Source organism: Apus apus, chromosome 6, assembly GCF_020740795.1.
Source record: "Apus apus isolate bApuApu2 chromosome 6, bApuApu2.pri.cur, whole genome shotgun sequence".
NCBI lineage: Eukaryota > Metazoa > Chordata > Aves > Apodiformes > Apodidae > Apus > Apus apus.
Genome location: NC_067287.1, coordinates 5,682,833 through 5,702,300, shown reverse-complemented (window position 1 = coordinate 5,702,300; position 19,468 = coordinate 5,682,833). Strand labels below are relative to the sequence as shown.

Below are 19,468 nucleotides of genomic sequence, written 5' to 3'. Positions count from 1 at the left end.
GAACATTTATTTTAAAATGCCACTGGAACATGTCTTATCATTAATATTAAAACGAATTGTGAGACAAGAGAATAGAACATCAGGATTATAGTTATCTACTATGCGTATTAAACTGCATTTAAAGATGGAAATTAAAATAACCCCCTTTTATCCCCAAACTCTGTAGGGTGTCATAGGATGACAAAATCCTTGCACTAAACCAAATTACTAAATTACTCCTTATAATAAATTTAGCAATACTTTTGCAAGTATGCTGCCTTCATACAGGGAGCTGGTTTCTAGAGTTATAACCACAGAGAAACCCTCAAAGGTAGAAAGAAAGTACATAACAATGAAAGACCAACCCTCCCCCCTACAATTTCATTAATAGCACATTTTATACCTTCTTCTCCTATATTGTAGACTTTAATTATTTTCAAATAACAACTTTTCCATCACCATTGTATACAGGAACAGACCATGTTTTAGTGTTTTTGTCTAATGAGTATCACTTGATATCCTTGTAAAGGAAAGCAAAGTGAAGGAATTCAATGTAGAACCTAAGGGATAGAAACTCTATGGTACTTGAATATGAAACACAGGTTACCTTGTAATCCAACAAATTAAGAACAGGAAAATGGCATAATCCACAGAAAATTACTTGTGAGGAACCCAAAGAATCTTCAACTCAGTAACAATATATATGAAAAAAAAAAGTGTGACTTAAATATTAATTGAATTTGTACATGACAAATTAGATTGAAATCATCATTCACAGTTTCTGCAACGGTGTTCATGGCAAAGAACCTTGTGTAACTCACCCTCCATCATCCCAAGGTAAGAAAAACAAGTAATTGAGGGTCATAAAACACCATGCTATTAGCAATATATGCACAGAACATAGCTACACAAGTGTCAATATTAACATAAATATTTAAAAATTAAGCATGCCGAGATGGCTACTACTGTAGCTGAAGTTACACTGAGCAACAATCAAATGGAAAAGAAGAAATTGAAATGGTAAAAAAAGAAAGTAAAATGACTGGATCAATAGGTATATGACAAACCATGTTTTTCTTTCCTTCTCACAGAGGCAAATTAGGCAGTGATGTTCAGCAGCAGCGACTGCTCCAGTTTCATCTGAACCATTTTAAACTCCTGAAGAAAGGATATCTGCATCCTAGCCTAGCTAGTAAACATTCAATGAAAAACAGACATCCTCTTTTCCAAGTCTTCTCCTTTCTTTTTTGAACAAACACTCTTCAAACTGTTGTTTGCATTTCATTCTTGAACTAATACTAGTTTGGGATACAAGATGAGTGAAAGATCTTTTATAATATAAAATTATAACCTGCTGATTATGTTCAAATTTGAGACGTTTATAAGAAAGGTATTTCTAGTTGAAAAAGAAAGCTCTCAAAAGAACTAGCATAATGCTGTGAAATTCCTGTTGTAATTGTAATTGGGGACCTCATTAAATATACCCCAGAAAATCATATGGAAAGCATTCACTGAAAGATACTTGACAAAGTTTTCTGTTCTCTGACTTAAAGTACCTGTCACGGCTACAGCTGCTGTCTACCCTTAGGCAGTCTTCTCAATGCTGCAGTTGTTCTACACTGCAGTGACTTTTTCTACTCAACCTTCAGACAGTGTCAGTCAGGGGATTGCCCTTTCTAGTCCACAACTGGACTACTGATGTACCTTCACTTTTTGTTGAACAGAAGTTTGCCAAAGTTGTGAGTTTGACATGTACTTGCAAACTTGCACGTACTTACAGAAATTGTACAAGTCACACATGTACTTACATGAAAATTGTTCCTATTTGAAGATTTCTCAACACAAAAGGAACACCAAGAGGGAGGTACAGCATCACAGGAATCTGAGCTGGAGGCAAGTTACTCCATCAAAAAGAATGCACTCCTTTCTTTCTGATTTCTACCACACACACATGTGCTGTAGCCCCCCCCACAGACACACACACAGTGTCTCTCTCTCCAGCCTACGGAAATGAACTGGCAAGAACATCACAGAACCATCCTGGTTGGAAAAGACCTTGAAGATCTTCAAGCCCAACCAAAACCTAGATCCACTTACCATAACCTAATCTACCCGTTCAGTGCTTAAATCATGTCCCTGAGCATCTAAACATCTCCCTTGTTTATTTCTCTCCTGCAGGAATTACTTTTTATTTCTTTATCCACATGTCCATGCTCAAGTGTCCTGTTGACACTATTGAGAAGTTCCACAATTTGTTCTCTCCCCATTTCTTCACTATTGTCTTTAATCTATTACTCAGCCAAAATTATTCCTTCAGAAATGAAGTAATTTAGTCTTTCTCCACCCTTCACTATTTAGTTCCTTTTACTGCCAAAGTCATACTTTCTTTCAAGCTCCTGTATGGTATGTGCTTTTTAATTCATCTGAATGACCACTGATTTCTCTACCTACTTTGCTCTCAAAAGTCATGCATCTGCTTCCTGCAAGCAATTAAACAAAGCAGGATGACTTATTCTTTACTATAAAAGAACTGATGTTCCTTCTAATAGAGAAATACAACACACACAACCTCAAGTCCTCCGAACAGGCAACACATTCAGCCACAGGCAACTAATTTAATGCTGTACATTGTTCTCTGTATTTCTCTCTCTGATGACAGTTAGGACACAGAGATTATGAACTGCAGACACAGAATTCCTCACACCTCTATGCAGAAAGTAACCTGAAGAGGAATAAATTACTATCCTCTTAATTTGTCAGCATAATATAATCTTAGTTGTTTCACCTTAAAGCCCTCAGCCACAGTCATGCAGCACTGCTTGAAAGCTCATTAAAGCATTAAAGTTCTCTTTACATTCAGTTGGCTTTAGATATGCATTAACATGATTTATATCTTCCACTGGTTTTGACTGTAAACTTGTAACAGAAGCTATCCTTCATGGTTTTTTCTGTAACACTTAGTGAAAGGGGCTATAATTTGATCACATTTCTTTGCAGATGCAAATAATATTAAATAAAACCAAAAAGATGGAATTTTAGCAAACTATAGTTACAGTGAAGGTATAAAAGAAACAAAGGTGAGAGAGGGTAATATTCTGCATTAAAAACTTTGATGGAGTAAGGCCTATGTCACAAGTGATGATCTTGTGTACTTATATGTTTTATTTTATTCAGCTCTCTTCATTGGTATCATGCAAGGTGTATTCTCTCCCTAAACCTTGCTCCTCTTGCATGAATGTATATGCAACTAGTGAGAAGGAAACAGAGGCAAATACAGGTAATTATTAAAACGTAAGACAGACTGTTAGAACTGGCAGCTTGTGAAATAAAACCACATTTCTTTATTATTTCCCATCTGAATCTGATCTCTTGATTCTGTTTTCAATGAGTTTGTGAAGTAACATATTAACTGAGCAATTCAGATATATTTCATATGCCTCTTATGTTATACACATCATACACACCCCCAACTCAGTGAGTAGTATTAAAATATCCTTAAAAACTTAGTATGTGAATGCTAAAAAGACAGTAACTACATGTAAAATAACTCTTCTTTAAGAGACACTCTTCGTGGTACATTTTTCAGAAAAGGTCAGTACCTCAAATTTTAAGTCTGATATTAAATTCTCTTGCAAACTTTGCTAATGAGCAAGAAGGACAATAAGAGGGGACAGGGGGAGAAGATTGCTCTTCATATTCCTAAAAACAGTGCTAATTAATCCTCTAGATTGTGTAAGACCTTATATCCAAAGAGAAATCACAGCATATTCTGCGTCTTCTAAAACCTGACAGAGCATTCAAAGAAACTGGAGAACAACTGCACACAGCCTTGCTCTTTGGTGGCTTATATCCAGCCAGTGAGGCCTTAATTCATTCCTAAACTGCTTATGTGAAAAGCACAACTTCTATCTCCAATGTGCATCTAACATTTAGTGCATTCAAGGTTAAAAAAACCCCAACACAACAAACTAAGAGCACAGGCTGGTAAAAGGAGAGTATGATCTTGCAGTTTTATAGTTCCTCTATATAATTAAGGCTTAAGGACTGCCCTCTAAAAAAAATAAATCTTATCCTATATTGTCTTTATTGAATGATAGTAAGGGCTTAGTTATATATGAAGTTTCCATTCATGACTGATCTGGTTGTGAGAGAGAGAGGAGTTCTTGCTGAATGACAATAAATCCACCCATTTCCTATTTCTTCTAAACATTACCCTCCTATGAATTAGAGACTGGTTACAAAAACTGTTGGCCCTTAGCTGTGTCTCTGAGACCAGACAGATGTCACACATCACATGGCCAGACATGGAGCTGGACAGATAAATCATCTTCCTCATACAATGGAGCAGAACCTACAGGAAAAATCTTTGAGACTCCTGTTGGCTGACAATGACTCCTGTGAAGCATGGAATTACTTCATGCCTTCCTGAGGTCTTCTACTTGTCAGTATCTGATTGGTAAAATCATAAACAAGCTCCAGTTAGGAAGTAATTTGGCACCAGAAAACCCCAAGATATCGGGAACAACTGGAGCTTGAACTGAGGTTGGCAAGGAGAAGGGAGACATGCTTCCTCCTCTGTCACTGTAACTGTCTTCATCAAACAGCTTCTATTTGCTTCTCTTCCCTTTCCTCTAAGCCACCTTGCCTTTGTAAATAAAGGAACATCTCAGAAGATTCTCTTAATGCTACTAACCCAGCAACCCCTCTGAAGAAACAACAGGAACACTATTTCTAGCTATACTTGATATTCTGAGTGTGAGGAAGCAGTGCTCCAAGCAGCCATGTCCCACACAAATCCTCATCACCAGACCCACTCCCTACTTTTCAAAGATTAAGAAGTGGTAGTTAGGACACTAATCTACTTTCCAGTGGATTTATGACAGCTCAAGTCAGAGAGTTTCATTGCTTGAGAGCACTGACAAAGGAACTATGACCACATTTTTCAAAAAAATTAGATTATTCACCATACCTAGTCACTGCTACCCACCAGACAACCACATCACATCCCCACAGCTTTTTACGTTCTCATAAAGCATGCATTTAGATGAGATAAGATTAAAGCTGTTGGAGTTTCATGTTTTCTCCCAAGTCTACGTCTTTAGCTCATTATTTCAATTCTGACTTTTGCATCACAATTGCTGAGTAAAGCTATGCTCATCTGACTGGTATTTCATTTCTGTGTGTGTCTGCCTTACAGCATTTTCAAAGACTAAGGTTGTTTCTTTCCCTGACAAGGACTCAGATTTTCTCTTTAAGAAACAGAGAAATCCCTCTTTTTTCTCCTTAAAATTTTCTCTTTTCAATTTTCTCTTTAAATCCTTCAGAGAAATACAGCACACAATGTCTCTACTTAATACACTTATTTTTTTTTTAAATCAGAGTAAAAGTCAAAGTTATGATGCAGCTCACATAGTTTTGTTTAACAGTTTCTATTTTACACTATTATTTCTATAAATTAACAAGACTTACGAATGCAAGCCTAACTCCTGAAGTGGTACCTAAATGACTCTTCTATTCCTTTCCCTGGGCAGAAGTAGTCAGTTTTGGACTACAGAACACATGCAACATCACTGTTTGCTAAAATTTATGCTGTGTAGGATTAACTTGGTAAAATATCTCAAAATATCAGCAATAAAAGCCATTATTAAAAATAAAACTTGTTATTCCTTCCTCCAAAGATACAGACACTGCAAAAATATGTTTAAATATACTCATTGGTGCCACTATCAAAGGGTAAGTGTGTATTACACAAACGAGCCCCCAGATTAAGTATATATTGTGAAATGTATGTGAATGTGCATGACTTGAACCAATGAACTGTGGCCTGAAATGATGTCACAGAATGTGCAGCATTAAGTGGAAGGTTAAACCTACTTGCATCTCGGTTCATTAAACGCAGTTAAAGTGCAAATTCCCTCATTCTGACAGTAGTAATCACAAGGGTTCACTTTCTGGTCACAGCGCTGACTTTTAAACCCCACAGAGCATCTGCAGAATTTCAGTAAAATAGACCTATATAAATATTCTACCTTTTGCTGAACAGATTTTAAACGCATTATATATCACGACGGCAAGACACCCACACAGACACACACCCACAGATAACAAAATTACAACTGTTTTTCATGGGAGGTCCAATCTGACTGTACCGAAAAGTTTGCTCATCAGTATTGATCACACACTCAGAAAACACTGGGCCTGTACTCACTGATGGGTTCAGGAATCTTAACAGTCTTGAAGCATTATTGTCAAATGTAGTAATAATTTCTATTGATCAATCCAGACTGCAATGGCCTTAAAAATATTTATGACTTTCTTAGCATTGCTAACAGCTGCAGCATTTATGTCTTGTAAACCCATACACAAATTTATGTATGACCCTTGTTTTCCTTGAGATGCTATGGTGTTTCATATAAAAAGAATAAGCCAGTTTTGTAAGGAAAAAAGAAAAGGAGAATCACAAGCTTCCAAAATAGCCATTTCTAGGTGTTTAAGCAAACAAATCACAAGAGTTAATCATCATATTTGGGCCTTACATATTATAGATGTGATATTCCACTTTTCCTGAGATTTACTAGTCTCTCTAGTTCTCAGCTAAAGACATTAAAGGATATACAAATAACAGGTAAAAAGGACTGGATCAAATAATAATGAGACATATAGGCACTTACAGCATTTTCAGCTGAATAAGGACTACCATGCAGAATTACATTCCACTGTCTCTAAACCAAAAGCTGCAAACATCTATTGACAACTTCTCCATAGTGCAGCAACCACAGTTTTGCCCCCTTGCACATTCAGAAGCGCTTGAGCTCTCACAAGGAGGAAAGAGCTGGTCCATCTCTTACACTGGCCAGACTACAGTATCTAGGCACTTCTCTCTGCAACTTCCTTAACAGTCTGAATACAACAGGCACTCTTTTAAGATCACCTGCTCCACGGACATGAAAAAAACAAAGGGATGGGTCTGTCTCATAATGTCAGATCCCTTTGGACAACAACTTATGTCACCTTGGAAATGAGACACTCAAGTTCAATTCTCTCTTCCAACACCTCATATGCTCTGGAGCCCTCAGCACAAGGAAGATATAGACCTGTTGGAGAGGGTCCAGAGAAGGGCCACCAAGATGATAATCAAAGGGCTGGAGCACCTCTGCTATGAAGACAGGCTGGGAAAGTTAGGGCTGTTCAGCCTGGAGAAGGGAAGGCTCCGGGGAGACCTTAGAGCACCTTCCAGTGCCTGAAGGGGCTCCAGGAAAGCTGGGGAGGGGCTTTTCACCAGAGAAGGTAGTGATAGAACAAGGGGCAATGGTTTTAAACTGAAAGAGGGGAGATTTGGGTTAGACATCAAGAAGAAATTCTTCACCATGAGGGTAGTAAGATGCTGGAACAGGTTGCCCAGGGAGCTTGTGGAAGCCCCTCCCTGGAGGTGTTCAAGGCCAGGTTGGATGAGGCTTGTGCAGCCTGGTCTAGTGGGAGGAGTCCCTGCTCATGGCAGGGGGGTTGGAACCTGATGATCTTTAACATGCCTTCCAACCTTAACCATTCTATATGATTCAATATGTTCCTGGAGAATACTATGAGCTTCAGGTTGCTGTGAGACATGGCAGAGTATTCCACAATGAAGCTTTTCTGGAGTGCAGAAAAGATTGGATAATTTATAAAATTAAAATTAAGAAAAACCTGGATTGTGAGTAGATAGCTCAGTGTAACTGAGAGCAGGAAAGAAATTATTTTCTTGCTACAATGACCACTTCTGTATTTTATATTTAGTAGCTGGAACAGAAGACACACCATAGCTCTCAGGAAAGGACTAGCATATAGGGTTTTCTACCTCTCAAGACAGCACTTCACATTCTAGGCTAAAGATTCTCTTTTCATGGCTTAAAAAAATCATCCTGAATTTTTTAGTCAACAAGGGTGCAGGAAGAGGAGAGCAATCTCACCACAGAACAGCCAAGCTACTGTGGGCAGTGTGAAGGTTAGGGCAGAAACAAGAGATACATGAGCATATTCTCAGACCCTTAAAGGAAATAAACACTGACAATATTCTTCCTATTCTCTAGCCATCAGGTTCCCTACAGTAGTGTAGCACTCCCACTTCTGACCATCTTTAAGGAGAAAAGACTTCATCCACCTTTGAGAAGCAGGGCAGGAAACCATCTTGTACCTCCACATTCCATTCCAGATACAAATGCCTAAAGGGGCTTTAGATCTGGCCTGAAATAATTAGAAGTTTCAAAAGGCAACTCTTTTTATCTATGTGCATTCAAAATATATATCTTAGTTTTATAACTTTCAATACACATATTGCAAAAATATTAATAGCTAGAAAAAGTACTGTAAGTTATGACTGCAACCAGCACATTCTAAAGAGATAAAAAATACAGTCAAATGCATAATAATTTTATTATTTGTTGGCACACAGACATGTTCTTGATTTACACAATGCAGAATACTCACAGACAGACAGGTATATTTGTCTCTGGGTCCAGCTGACATGTTCCCCCATTGTAACAGTAGCCATCACATAGCTGGCAGGTAGAGGCAATCTTTCCATTCGTGCAACTATCATGGTGAAAAAAGCCAGACAAATAGCAATCAGTATTGCATGAAATCTGGTGAATTCCCCTATAATTATCTAGACACTAAAATATGGATTTTATGATATGTATAAGATCTAGTGATTGCCAGAATTCTAGGTTGAAAAGCTAGTACAGGCAGTGAGCTTATCACACAAAATATTAAATATTTCCTTTTATGAAGATTATACATAATAATCACTCAGGAATACAGCAGCACATCTTACTACATATGCTTTCCTTAGTACAAAATATGTCTCCATCACTGTCACTGATACTGCAGAATGAGCAAATTTCATTATTGTGGTAATTCTCAATTTTCTTAAATATTCCAATTTTTCCAAGTGAAGACCCTTTTAGTCTCCTGCTACATTATGCTTCCCACCATGAAGTTGATTTACAAAGGCAGAAGTCAGTGGATTTTGAGTTAGCAGAAGCCACACAAAGGAACCATTCTGATGTGACCAGTTCAGGAGCTGGCCACTGTGTAAGAGATTTAAAGGATAATGCAATATAATAGCTATTAAACATACAATTTTAAACACAGTCAGCCCCCCTACACACACTTACTTGCATATTATGTCATCACTGTCCTTGTTTATTATGCAGTGTCCCCCATGACATCTGATACACTTGTCCACTTCACATTTTGGGCCTTCAAATCTTACTGGACAGACACATTCTACACTTCCATCATCAGAAATGGTGCATGATTCAGAATTCACACAATAGTGGTGGCAAACATCTGCAAGCAAGATGGAAGCTGCTTACTAAAAGAAATTTAGGAGTGTCACAGAAAAAAGAATACCTTACTTTTTGATGCTTTAAAAGGTACTTTAATAAAAGCAAAGTAATGAATGAAGCTGTTGCCTCCCTGGCAACTACAAGAATCAAGGACACCCCATAAACAGATACATAACATGTTAACGAGGTGGTCTTGAGAAGTGAAATGGATGGATAAACTCATAAAATACATTATTCTTTTCAACTTGTAGATGTCTAAACCTTTATGGCATTATTCCACATAATATAAAGACTACTGATGAGAAAAGCAGAGCAATGTTAATGTATTTAATGAGACACTGGCTGAAAAAAATTCTTTTGATTCAGTCACATTAGCATTAACAGCATAATGCAAAACTGAAGTGGAAACAGTATTTTGAAATAATTAATTTTTATTTTCTTTTATCCACATCTTAAAATTTCATGAAGTTTTAATAAGAATAATATATAAAGCCATAATCCATAAGTTCTACAACAAACTACATACAAGACCCCATAAACTCATTTAACTGCTTAAATGTCAGCAGGTCTGATATTTCAAGCAGTGCATTCTTTAACACTTGTGAAGTGCCAGTTGCTGTCTCCTTTTTTTCATAGGATAAAAGAATCAGGTTGTCGGACTGCAGAAACTTCCAGAGATACAAAATACCTGTATCTTAAGATTTGGGTTTAGTTGCATTTACGTGGTAGGCACAATTTTCTTTTGATTAAACAGGTGGGGTTTTTTTAAGCCTTGTGATTTAAACCTTCGTAATGGGGCCAAATAATCCAAAGTCTGTATTTCCCCCTCTTTCCAATACTTTCTCCAGTTCTGTGTAGTCAACATGTTCTATTGAGCTTTTGGTGGTGTTCTTGATTGACAGATATGGATATACAAGATGTCTCCGTTCTCAACTATGCATCTGTATTAGCTTAAACTAGTCCATATTAATAAAATATTGCCTTTCTTTCAAAACTAAAAAAATCAAGCCCTTTAAAGCACAAGATATGCCTGAAGATGAGTCAGTAGCAGGCAGAAGCAGGACATCAAACTGTTCACTAGAGAAGGAAACCTTGGCCAAATGGCAACTTGAGCCCTGAAGCTGGAAGTGCAAACTCTCAAGCTGTCATTTGAATGGGGGGGATGTTGTAAGCAGCAAATTGGAGATTACTAAAATGGATATATTTTACTAAGTGTATTCAAGATGGATGATTTGTGAGGGTATCTCATGAAGTGAGAAATATTTTTGCTTTTGCTTCTCTGTGCTCAGTTTCTTCCCCTCTCAGAGAGTACTAATCAACTGCCATGCCCAACCAAGCAGCCAACTGTTGGAGAAGTGATTTGTTTGATTATTCCCTGTCTGCCTCCACCTATCTATGTAGATTCATCTACTTATGGAGTCACTACTGAGCAACCAGGGAGCTTGAAAGACACTCGATGGAAGTAGGTAATTGTTTGCCATTCCCCAAGTCAAGTCACAGAATGGTAATTTGCAGCAGGGGGCTGTTTTTTGAACAGAAACTACTGCAGCTGGAAAACAAATATCGAGAGACGTTTTACGAAAAATGCATTGCAAGGGGGAAATGTTTCAATCTACATGAAGACACCTCCCTCCCAGAAAAATAATAAAACACTTAGGAAGAGAAAGTTCATGTTAAAAAAACATATTGGTTGTTAGTATAGATTGTAGCCATCAACACCTTTAATCTTCTGCTCTAACTAAAATGCAAATGTTACATTTGGACTGAAACAACACCCAAGATATTTATTTATTTATTTTCCCCCCTAAAGAAAGGAATTTTAGTTTCAGGGACAGCGACAGCTCATGAGATCACCGTATTCACTTTGAATGATTGTAACTGCCTGAAAACGTTTTCTATTTTTTAGGTTCCTTGGGCCTTAAATGATACAAGAAATGAACTTTAACTAGTCTGTATATCTTCTTTCAGGAGTTTAAAATAGGGAGTTATATTCAAATACATCAACTGCATGTGTCTATAATAACACGCACAACGTTAGTGGAATTCTATGCAAATTCATTCCCTTAAATTTATTTCAGCAGAGCCAGTGCCTTGACACGGAGCATGCATTTTCATTATTAGCCCTTATGTGAACTAATCACAGGAGAAACTCTGCATTGGGTAATTGGAGACGATAAGTATGAGGAAAACAAGGTCTTTGCAATCTGGCAATACTGCAAGTAAATGTCTTCTCCCTGCTATAAAAAACACTAATAATATTTTCAGCTCGGGAGCATGAGTAAAATACCTATTCACGTTCATCCATCATCCTTTGCATATGAACGAGGCTCAATAACATCACAGAAAGACTGAGTAAGGTATCTTAGAGGCAACCAATCTTTGCAGTAATGCTATACTAATGTATTCTAACAAGGAAAGTGAATGTGATTAATAAAGCACAAAACCATACGTATCTGTGAACAAAGCAAAAAATATCATGGGTGTGAATTCATATAAATGTTATTAAGTGTAAACCTGTACAGTTTCATAGAAACCTTATTGGCCATGAAAAAATATGCTAAAAGATTGTAAGACTTTTTTTCCTTAAAGTATTAAGGTTTAAATAAACAAAAGCTTAATTTTACTTTGCATTTTATAATGTGTTCGAGTCTCTGTATTGTGGTGTTTTTCCAAAGTGTCAGCAGACAATCCAAATCTGATAATAAGCACTGCTTAAAAAGTACCCTTAAATTTACATTTAAATTAATTCTTTAAAAAAAAAAAAGAAAGTTTGCAGAAGCATTCAACTAGAAACAATTTGTTTGGTTTTGGGTAAGCCTCAAGTAAATATTTTTTCTTAATCTGTGTGTCTGTCTGTGCATGATTTATGTACTATGCTGTTTTCAAATACCCAGTTGTGTTTGCAGATAGTTATTTGTGGATCCATGCAGCTTGTTTAATACTAAGTGGGAAAGAATCACAATTACTGCTGGTTTTCCATTCAAAGGTTTCAATTTATTTCATAGTCTCCCAACTGGAAATCCATTCAGTTTACTTCAGTACAAATCCTATTTAAGATACACACTAACCCTTTCCTTGTTTGACAGACCTTTCACTAAAACTACTCTTTGCATCTTGTAGACAATTGTAAACTAGACCTTCATAACAGCTATTTTCCCTCCTATTTTGTTTAAATGTAGCCTTCTTTAGCAAATTCACCAAACTGAGTACAAAAGAGATTATGGCTTTCACATGTAATGTTCTGGTCTATGATTAAGGGAGTGGAACATCTCCCTGATGAGGAAGGGCTGAGGGAGCTGGGCCTCTTTAGCTTGGAGGAGACTGAAGGGCAACCTCATCCATGTTTACAAACATGTTAATGGGGAGTGTCAGGAGGATGGAGCCAGGCTTTGTTCAGTGACATCCAGTGATAGGACAAGGGCCAATGGGTGCAAACTGGAGCACAGGAGGTTCCACGTAAACCTCAGAAAAAAACTTATTTACTGTGAGAGTGACAGAGCACTGGAACAGGCTGCCCAGAGAGGCTGTGGAGTCTCCTTGGCTGGAGACATTCAAAATCCGCCTGGACACCTTCCTGGGTGATGTGCTCTGGGTGACCCTGCCTGGCAGGGGGGTTGGACTAGATGATCTTTCAAGGTCCCTTCCAACCCCTGAGATTCTGTGATACCAAGCACTATGACAGTCCTTATTTTAGAGTGTTATAGTCAAAGCAAAGGAGCAGAAAAAAAGGAGATTCAAAAAATAATTCCGTTCTCAGAAAAATAATCAGTTTTAGGTTAGGGTTGCTACTGAGTCATCATGTTGAAAGGAGATGAGGAAGACAAACTGCAATTTTGAAACAAGTGACCAAAAGAGGAAATTCAAGATTATGTTCACATGTCTTGAGTCACTGGAAAACAGATAATGGTGATTCATGGTAAGAGAAAGTATGGAGAGAGAAGAAAGATAAATGGAGTAAGAACAGAAGGCTTAAGAGTCGATAATCTTTTCCCTCTCCTTTGTAAAAGAAGTAAAAATTTAGAGAAAGTGCTAAAAAACAAGAAGAACCTTTCTAAAGGTATGAAAGCCTTTGGAAAACAGCATCTCAATGACAAGAGACTGATGGGCCAGTTGAAAGGTGGAGGATAGAACCTAAGTCCTGAGAATTAAGGAAGCGTAATTTTTAGAAATCCTGAATTTTTATACTAGCTGGGGGCAGAAACCATATTGAAAGTGATCTTAGACTGAACAAGATGAAGAGGCAGGAAACTCAAAAGTCAACATGCTGCTTCCTGGGGTTAGAAATAAACATGAAAGGTAACATAGCAGTTAAGGAGACAACTGATGGTCTGTGAAGATAAAGGATACTAGAGAAATTATTTAACCAACGATGTCAATTTCCTATGTATAGGTATTTCACCAGCATAAGAAAAGAAATATGAGAAGCTGAAGTAGAAAAATGCAACACAATTCTCTTCCTATTGCAAAAGTCAGCTGTCTTGTACAGCTCCACAGTACATACTAATTCGTAAAAATACTAAAATAAACCATAACTAATAAAGCCTTTTCTTCTCCTACACCTGTAGGTGGATATTGTGGAAATATGTTCAAAGATCACACAGAATCACACAATCTCAGGGGTTCGAAGAGACCTCGAAAGGTCTTCTAGTCCAACCCCCCTGCCAGGCAGGGTCACCTAAAACACTTGTCCAGATCACTTGAATACATCAGATTCCACTCCCTCAGCAGTTTTAATTTTGGAGCTAAGCTTACCAAGGCGTGTTGTAGAAAAATCACTCAAATCCCGTTCAATTTCCGTTTTGTAGAACTTGCATTCTAAAACCAGACTGGAGAGTTGGTGAAGATTTACTTACAGTACTGACATCTGTCTCCTGTGTACTCAGACAAGCAGTTGCAGAAGGGTTGATTCCCAGTAGTGACGCTGCAGGTTCCTCCGTTTTGGCAAAAGCGATCACAGACCGTCTGGTTGCAGTTTGGTCCTGTAAAACCCAGCGCACAGTTGCAGGTAGGCCTCCCTATTCGAACCAAAGGAAACTATTTTATACTAAAAACAAACATTAAGATAATAGAACAGCACTTTAAAAACAGCTACATTTATCAGAACAGCAGCAAGTTTTTGTGTATGACCCCAACTCCCCTTCTCTAGGCTCAACTAAAATTACACCATTGCAAACATTGCCTGAATTCAGCACTTTTTAAAAAGCAAGTCAGCACTGTAAGATATGGACACCTCAAAAACTGCATCTATGCATTTTACACTTGTGCATGTATGGTCATTGGCTTTTTATTTGGGAATTATTTTTTTTAAATGGTCTTGAGTAGGAGGAATTTAAGACATGACAGGTTCTTCAGATTACGCTGCCAGGCTGGGATCCTCCAGTTGCAGATGAGAAATGTTTGTATAGTCACCATCAATGCCTCTTCAGAACTCCATTATTCTTAACTCTACAGACCTCTACATATAATCACATGAATATACCAATATCTACTAATTCGTTAATAGCTAACTTTACATCATGATTTTTACTAAAACACAAGTATCTGTGCCTGTTTTGTTAACCTATTCCCCTCATATAATAAATCTGGTAACATAAAAATCACTGTCTTGCACCAGACCAAAGATGTCTGTAAGTTCAATATCCAATGTCTGAAAAGTAGTGAACACCTAGGGATGAATACTTGCACAAAATGAACTCCCAGTTTACAGCTTCATTTTAAAGGGGTTTAAAATAGTGCTTAAAACCCAATGCATTTCCCCCTACGATTCTTCCCTATTGTAATTTTCTCATTTTTTTTTCCTTATCTAAATCTCATGTCTAAAGGATTTATAGCCTTCTTACAATTCTGCTGCTTTATTAAACTCATCCACTCTTCCCTGACTTTCTTCTTTAGGCTTATCTTCTTTAAAACAAACTTCTAGATCCCATAAATGTTTTTCCATCTCCTGACTTTGCTTTTATATCTCATTTGCAATCTTCTCTTCAAGTAAATGACCTTATGTTTCCAACTAGCCACCTCCCTTCTCACTTCCTAATAATCTACTTTCATTCTTGTTTATCTCTTATAAAACACTTTTCCCCCCCCCACCCTCCTTCTCTTTGCTGTAGTTCAGCCTTTAGGGTTTTCTTAAACTTAGGGAAAACAGACCAAATTCAGTATTTCTCTTGTTTTTGTCTTCCAAGATAGGTAAGGAAAGAGACAAAGATTAATCAGGACATGAGGACACTGCTGAAATGAAGGGGCAGACAGGGTGGTCTTAATCTGAATCATAAGGAACCCAACTGGCTGGCAAGTACAATCAAGAACTTAACATGGCAGAGAAAGGGCTGACAGGTGAAACTCATCCCTTCCAGTAGTCACAGAAACGTGTTAACTGCTAAAGTCAATCAGATTAGCAAGTTAATTGCATGTTGTACCGTGTGAGTGATGCAGGTGCCCTTTGCACTGGGATTGCAGGCACAAATGGAAAAAACAGCCTATTGGATTTTATTATTGACATCCCAGTCAAGACAATGATACAACTGTGGAATCCAAAAGAGATCAGGGAACAGGTTAGTTAGGAGAAACTCCAGTTATCTCTGCATTTACAATTGAAAAGCTTCACACAACATCATAGGGCAGAAATGAACTTCTTATGGCTTTGTGGCGGGATGTGGAAGTGAGCACACAGAGGGAGCCATGCTTGACTTGGGCCTGGCTTGGATTAAAATGTACACAAGAGCCAAAATCCTAAACACTCTAAAGAAATAACATTTAAAGGTTACTTTTCCAAAATAATTATCTCTCATCTTCATACTGATCTACCAGGAAATCCTTACCACTGCCTGATGTACTGATGCATCATGACAGGGTCCCTTCCTTGCTGGCTTTTGCCTCACTGTTTCCTCATTTTAATGTGATGATGTCTGGTGTAGGCATCCACAGCTCCTTTCACATTTGCAAGTGGAATGCTGCACCTAAAACTCTGAAATGGGCAGATCTTCTTACCCTTTTTCTCCCTTTCTGTTCAGTTGGCTACCTCATTAAAGCACTGTAGATTAAACTGAAAACCCCAAAATTCTCATTTTCTTCTGGTCTTTATTTTAATACTATGTAATCATTTAGTATCATATTTGTTGGAGAATTTTTCAATGCAAATGAAGTGCCCTCATTTTTTCTGCTCTCTCTGATTCATGCGGAGTGATTTATTTATTCTTTTTCCTTCACTTGCTTCTTACTTGTCTTACATTAAATCCTTCATGTAATTATTTTCTATGTTTTCTATTTTAAGCTATGCTAATTTAAAGTGTTTTGCAAATCATCCTAAAGGCCATGAGATCAGTTAGTCTCTTTCTCTAATGAGTACAGCAGGAAAAAAAATCCATTGACTTAAAAATAGCTCCAACTAGTTTAATATGCATCAGCCTGGTTATTCATATCTGTCCCCTGTGATCCAACTGTAAAATCAAAGATGTTGAATTGAGATGTTAGAACAGACTCTTTTTGTTTTTCCCCACATATACACTTGTATTTCAATTTCTCCCCCTATGCCAGGGGGGTATAAGATAATCCTTTATCTGAATCAGTGTTCCAATAAAAAAGGTTAAAATAAAATAGTGATAGAACATAGATCTCCAGGTCTGAAATAAGTTTTTATTATTAATATTTCTCTATTTTTTAAAATGACAGGACAATGATATTTTCCTAGTTTGTAGAAAAGATTATTCTATTCTTTGCTCATGTAGGCTTATAAATATGCCAAACTGCTGACAGTTCCATGAAAATTTAATTCACTATAGCCCAAACCCCATTTTTGTCACTGAATTTAACATGACTTTTAGTAATGTTAATAGTTCATTGCCTATTTATGTACAGACTGTTGGCACCTAAAATAATACTAATCATGACATTTTCACCTGCCTTATTCTCATAAATTATTTCTGATACAAACTGGTTCCAAGAACAGTTTCATAAAATCGCAGTAATAAACAATGACAAACAATGCCAAAAGGTTTGCACCATAGAATCAGAATATTGATTGATGTTTGCACAGGAGAGTCACATTACCCAGGGTGTCACACATCCTAACAAACACTGCATGGTAATTGCCTGCCCAGGGAACTTCAGCAACTACACTGCTCACGAAGTTGCAGGATTAAAGCCATACAAGAGGTGGGAGTAAAATTCTCTCTTAATTCCTGACCTTCACCACCACAGAAACATTCCTAAGACACTATAGTATAGAAAAATGCTAGCAAGGAAAGTGGTTTATGGCATATTAAACTGTTTCAAATTCAGGCAATGATCTTACGGTGCCTTTTGTGCAAAAAAGTGAGCAAAAATCTTTTTCTGACAGAAAACAAAAATTTCCCTATTTTGAGCTTTTCCTTTTCAGGGCAATCCTCAACTGGATTTACTGCATGATAATACTGTCTTTTTTTCTTCTGCCTACTGCAGATTAGCATCCTAGCTTCCACATATCATCCTCTTCAGTGTCTTCTGTAACATAATAATCCCAAGAAAACTTCCCTGTTTCAATTACCTATGTTGAAAAAACAGTAGCAAGGGGGACAAGGTGGCAGCACATCCTCAGGATTTCACATGTAAATGTTCAGACTTGAAAACCACAGTAATAATATCTAGAGAGCAAGCAGCACATCTTTTTTTGACCAGGATTTCTCCATTCTCAGTGATTTACAATGGATGTACATGCACTTTGCTATGTACTATCTTCTACTCTCACGTCTCTGGGAACAGTTATCAGCCATCTGTGGGGATCACAATAACTCATTTCTGTGTGGCTGATGAACCATAATGAGCTTTACTGAACCAACAGTAGTGGAGAGAAGCTGTATTACTCTACATAATTAGTAGGTGAGCTGGCTGGGATCAGTCCCAACAGATACAGATTCTCTCCACGTTGTGGAAGAAAGGGAGAAAAGAACAATCTTGGAATTCATGAGAGTAGTCTCCAAGGCTGCTCTCACCAAGGCTGGTTATGGTGGTTCTGTTGGGACCCTTGGATCAGCTGTGCACCAGGCACAACAGCTTTGCAATCCAGCTACCAACCACCCCTCTGCCCTTCCCACCATCCCTGTCCTGGGAACTCAAAGATGTAGGATGCACCTTCGGGACTGCTGGGACTGAGAACATGAAACAATTTCTATTTTATGTACAATTTTTTAAAAAAAATATATAATCACTTTTAATTTACTGGACCGACAATTTTTTACCCATTTTGATACAAGCATCACAACTACATGTGGTTAGACTTGCTCTGCATAATGTAAGTATAGCACAAATACGAATTTATCTGATTTTGTGAACTAGTCAGATCTGGTTCATGTGCTCAAGACATTTAGTAAATAGTTGCTCCAGCATTTTTACTTTAAACTGTAAGGAGAAAGGAAGTGCATTTTTATGGTAACATTTAATTTTATTCCAATTTCCCATTAATTTGGCTTACTGGAAAGTGTTCATTATTATATCAAACTTTTAATTATGCATCTCAGATGTGTACTTTTAATTAACTGATGACATTTCCTTTGTTCAATTATTGTAGTTCAGTACAACTGTCATAAACTTATAAATTTTAATTAAAGCTGCCCCAATCTCTAGCTATATTATGTTCACATAGGAATTTGCCAAAAGGCTTAGCAGTAAGTAAACCAGCAGTGAATAATCCCCAAATTGCCAGTGGGATTTGTTTAACAAATTAACATTTGTGTGCTGATAATGAGGTTCTACAACTTAACACATCTAGCAAAGATTTAGCACAATCATGTTTTTAAAAAATGAGTAATACTCTGCCATTTACTTAATTATCACATTACTCCTATATATTAGGTGGTGAAAGAGAAGGGGATTTACACATTCACTAGAACACACACATTCACTAGAAGAGAACTTTACATGCTGTGTCATCTTATTTATTTCAGAGCATGATGGAAGGCTCATTTTTCAGGATTTCTCTGCCTCGGTTTTTGAGCCAGAAGCCAACAAGGAAATTCCTTGACTCCTAGAGGAAAGTGTCCCAGTAGCAGGAACCCTGCAGAAGTTCATCTCCCTGGGTGGCATTCCCCACCTTTCTTAAGGCTTTGCATGTGGAAAAACACTCGTTAGATCAACTGCATCAAAGCTGATTGAGTTGGATAACACACTAGGATCGATAAGGGCAATCAGAG

The 19,468-nt window shown here is 37.4% G+C and overlaps 1 protein-coding gene across 1 annotated transcript in view; it reads right to left on the bottom strand.

Annotated features, from left to right (window-relative positions):
* LRP1B (LDL receptor related protein 1B) overlaps positions 1-19,468 on the bottom strand; it is a 398,334-nt gene that overhangs the window by 11,750 nt on the left and 367,116 nt on the right. The window contains exons 82-85 of the mRNA XM_051623744.1: positions 14,159-14,320; positions 9,132-9,306; positions 8,443-8,547; positions 5,854-5,967 (exon numbers count right to left, since the gene is read on the bottom strand). Of these exons, the coding sequence (XP_051479704.1) occupies positions 5,854-5,967; positions 8,443-8,547; positions 9,132-9,306; positions 14,159-14,320 (556 nt within the window). The remainder of the gene's footprint in view (positions 1-5,853; positions 5,968-8,442; positions 8,548-9,131; positions 9,307-14,158; positions 14,321-19,468) is intronic.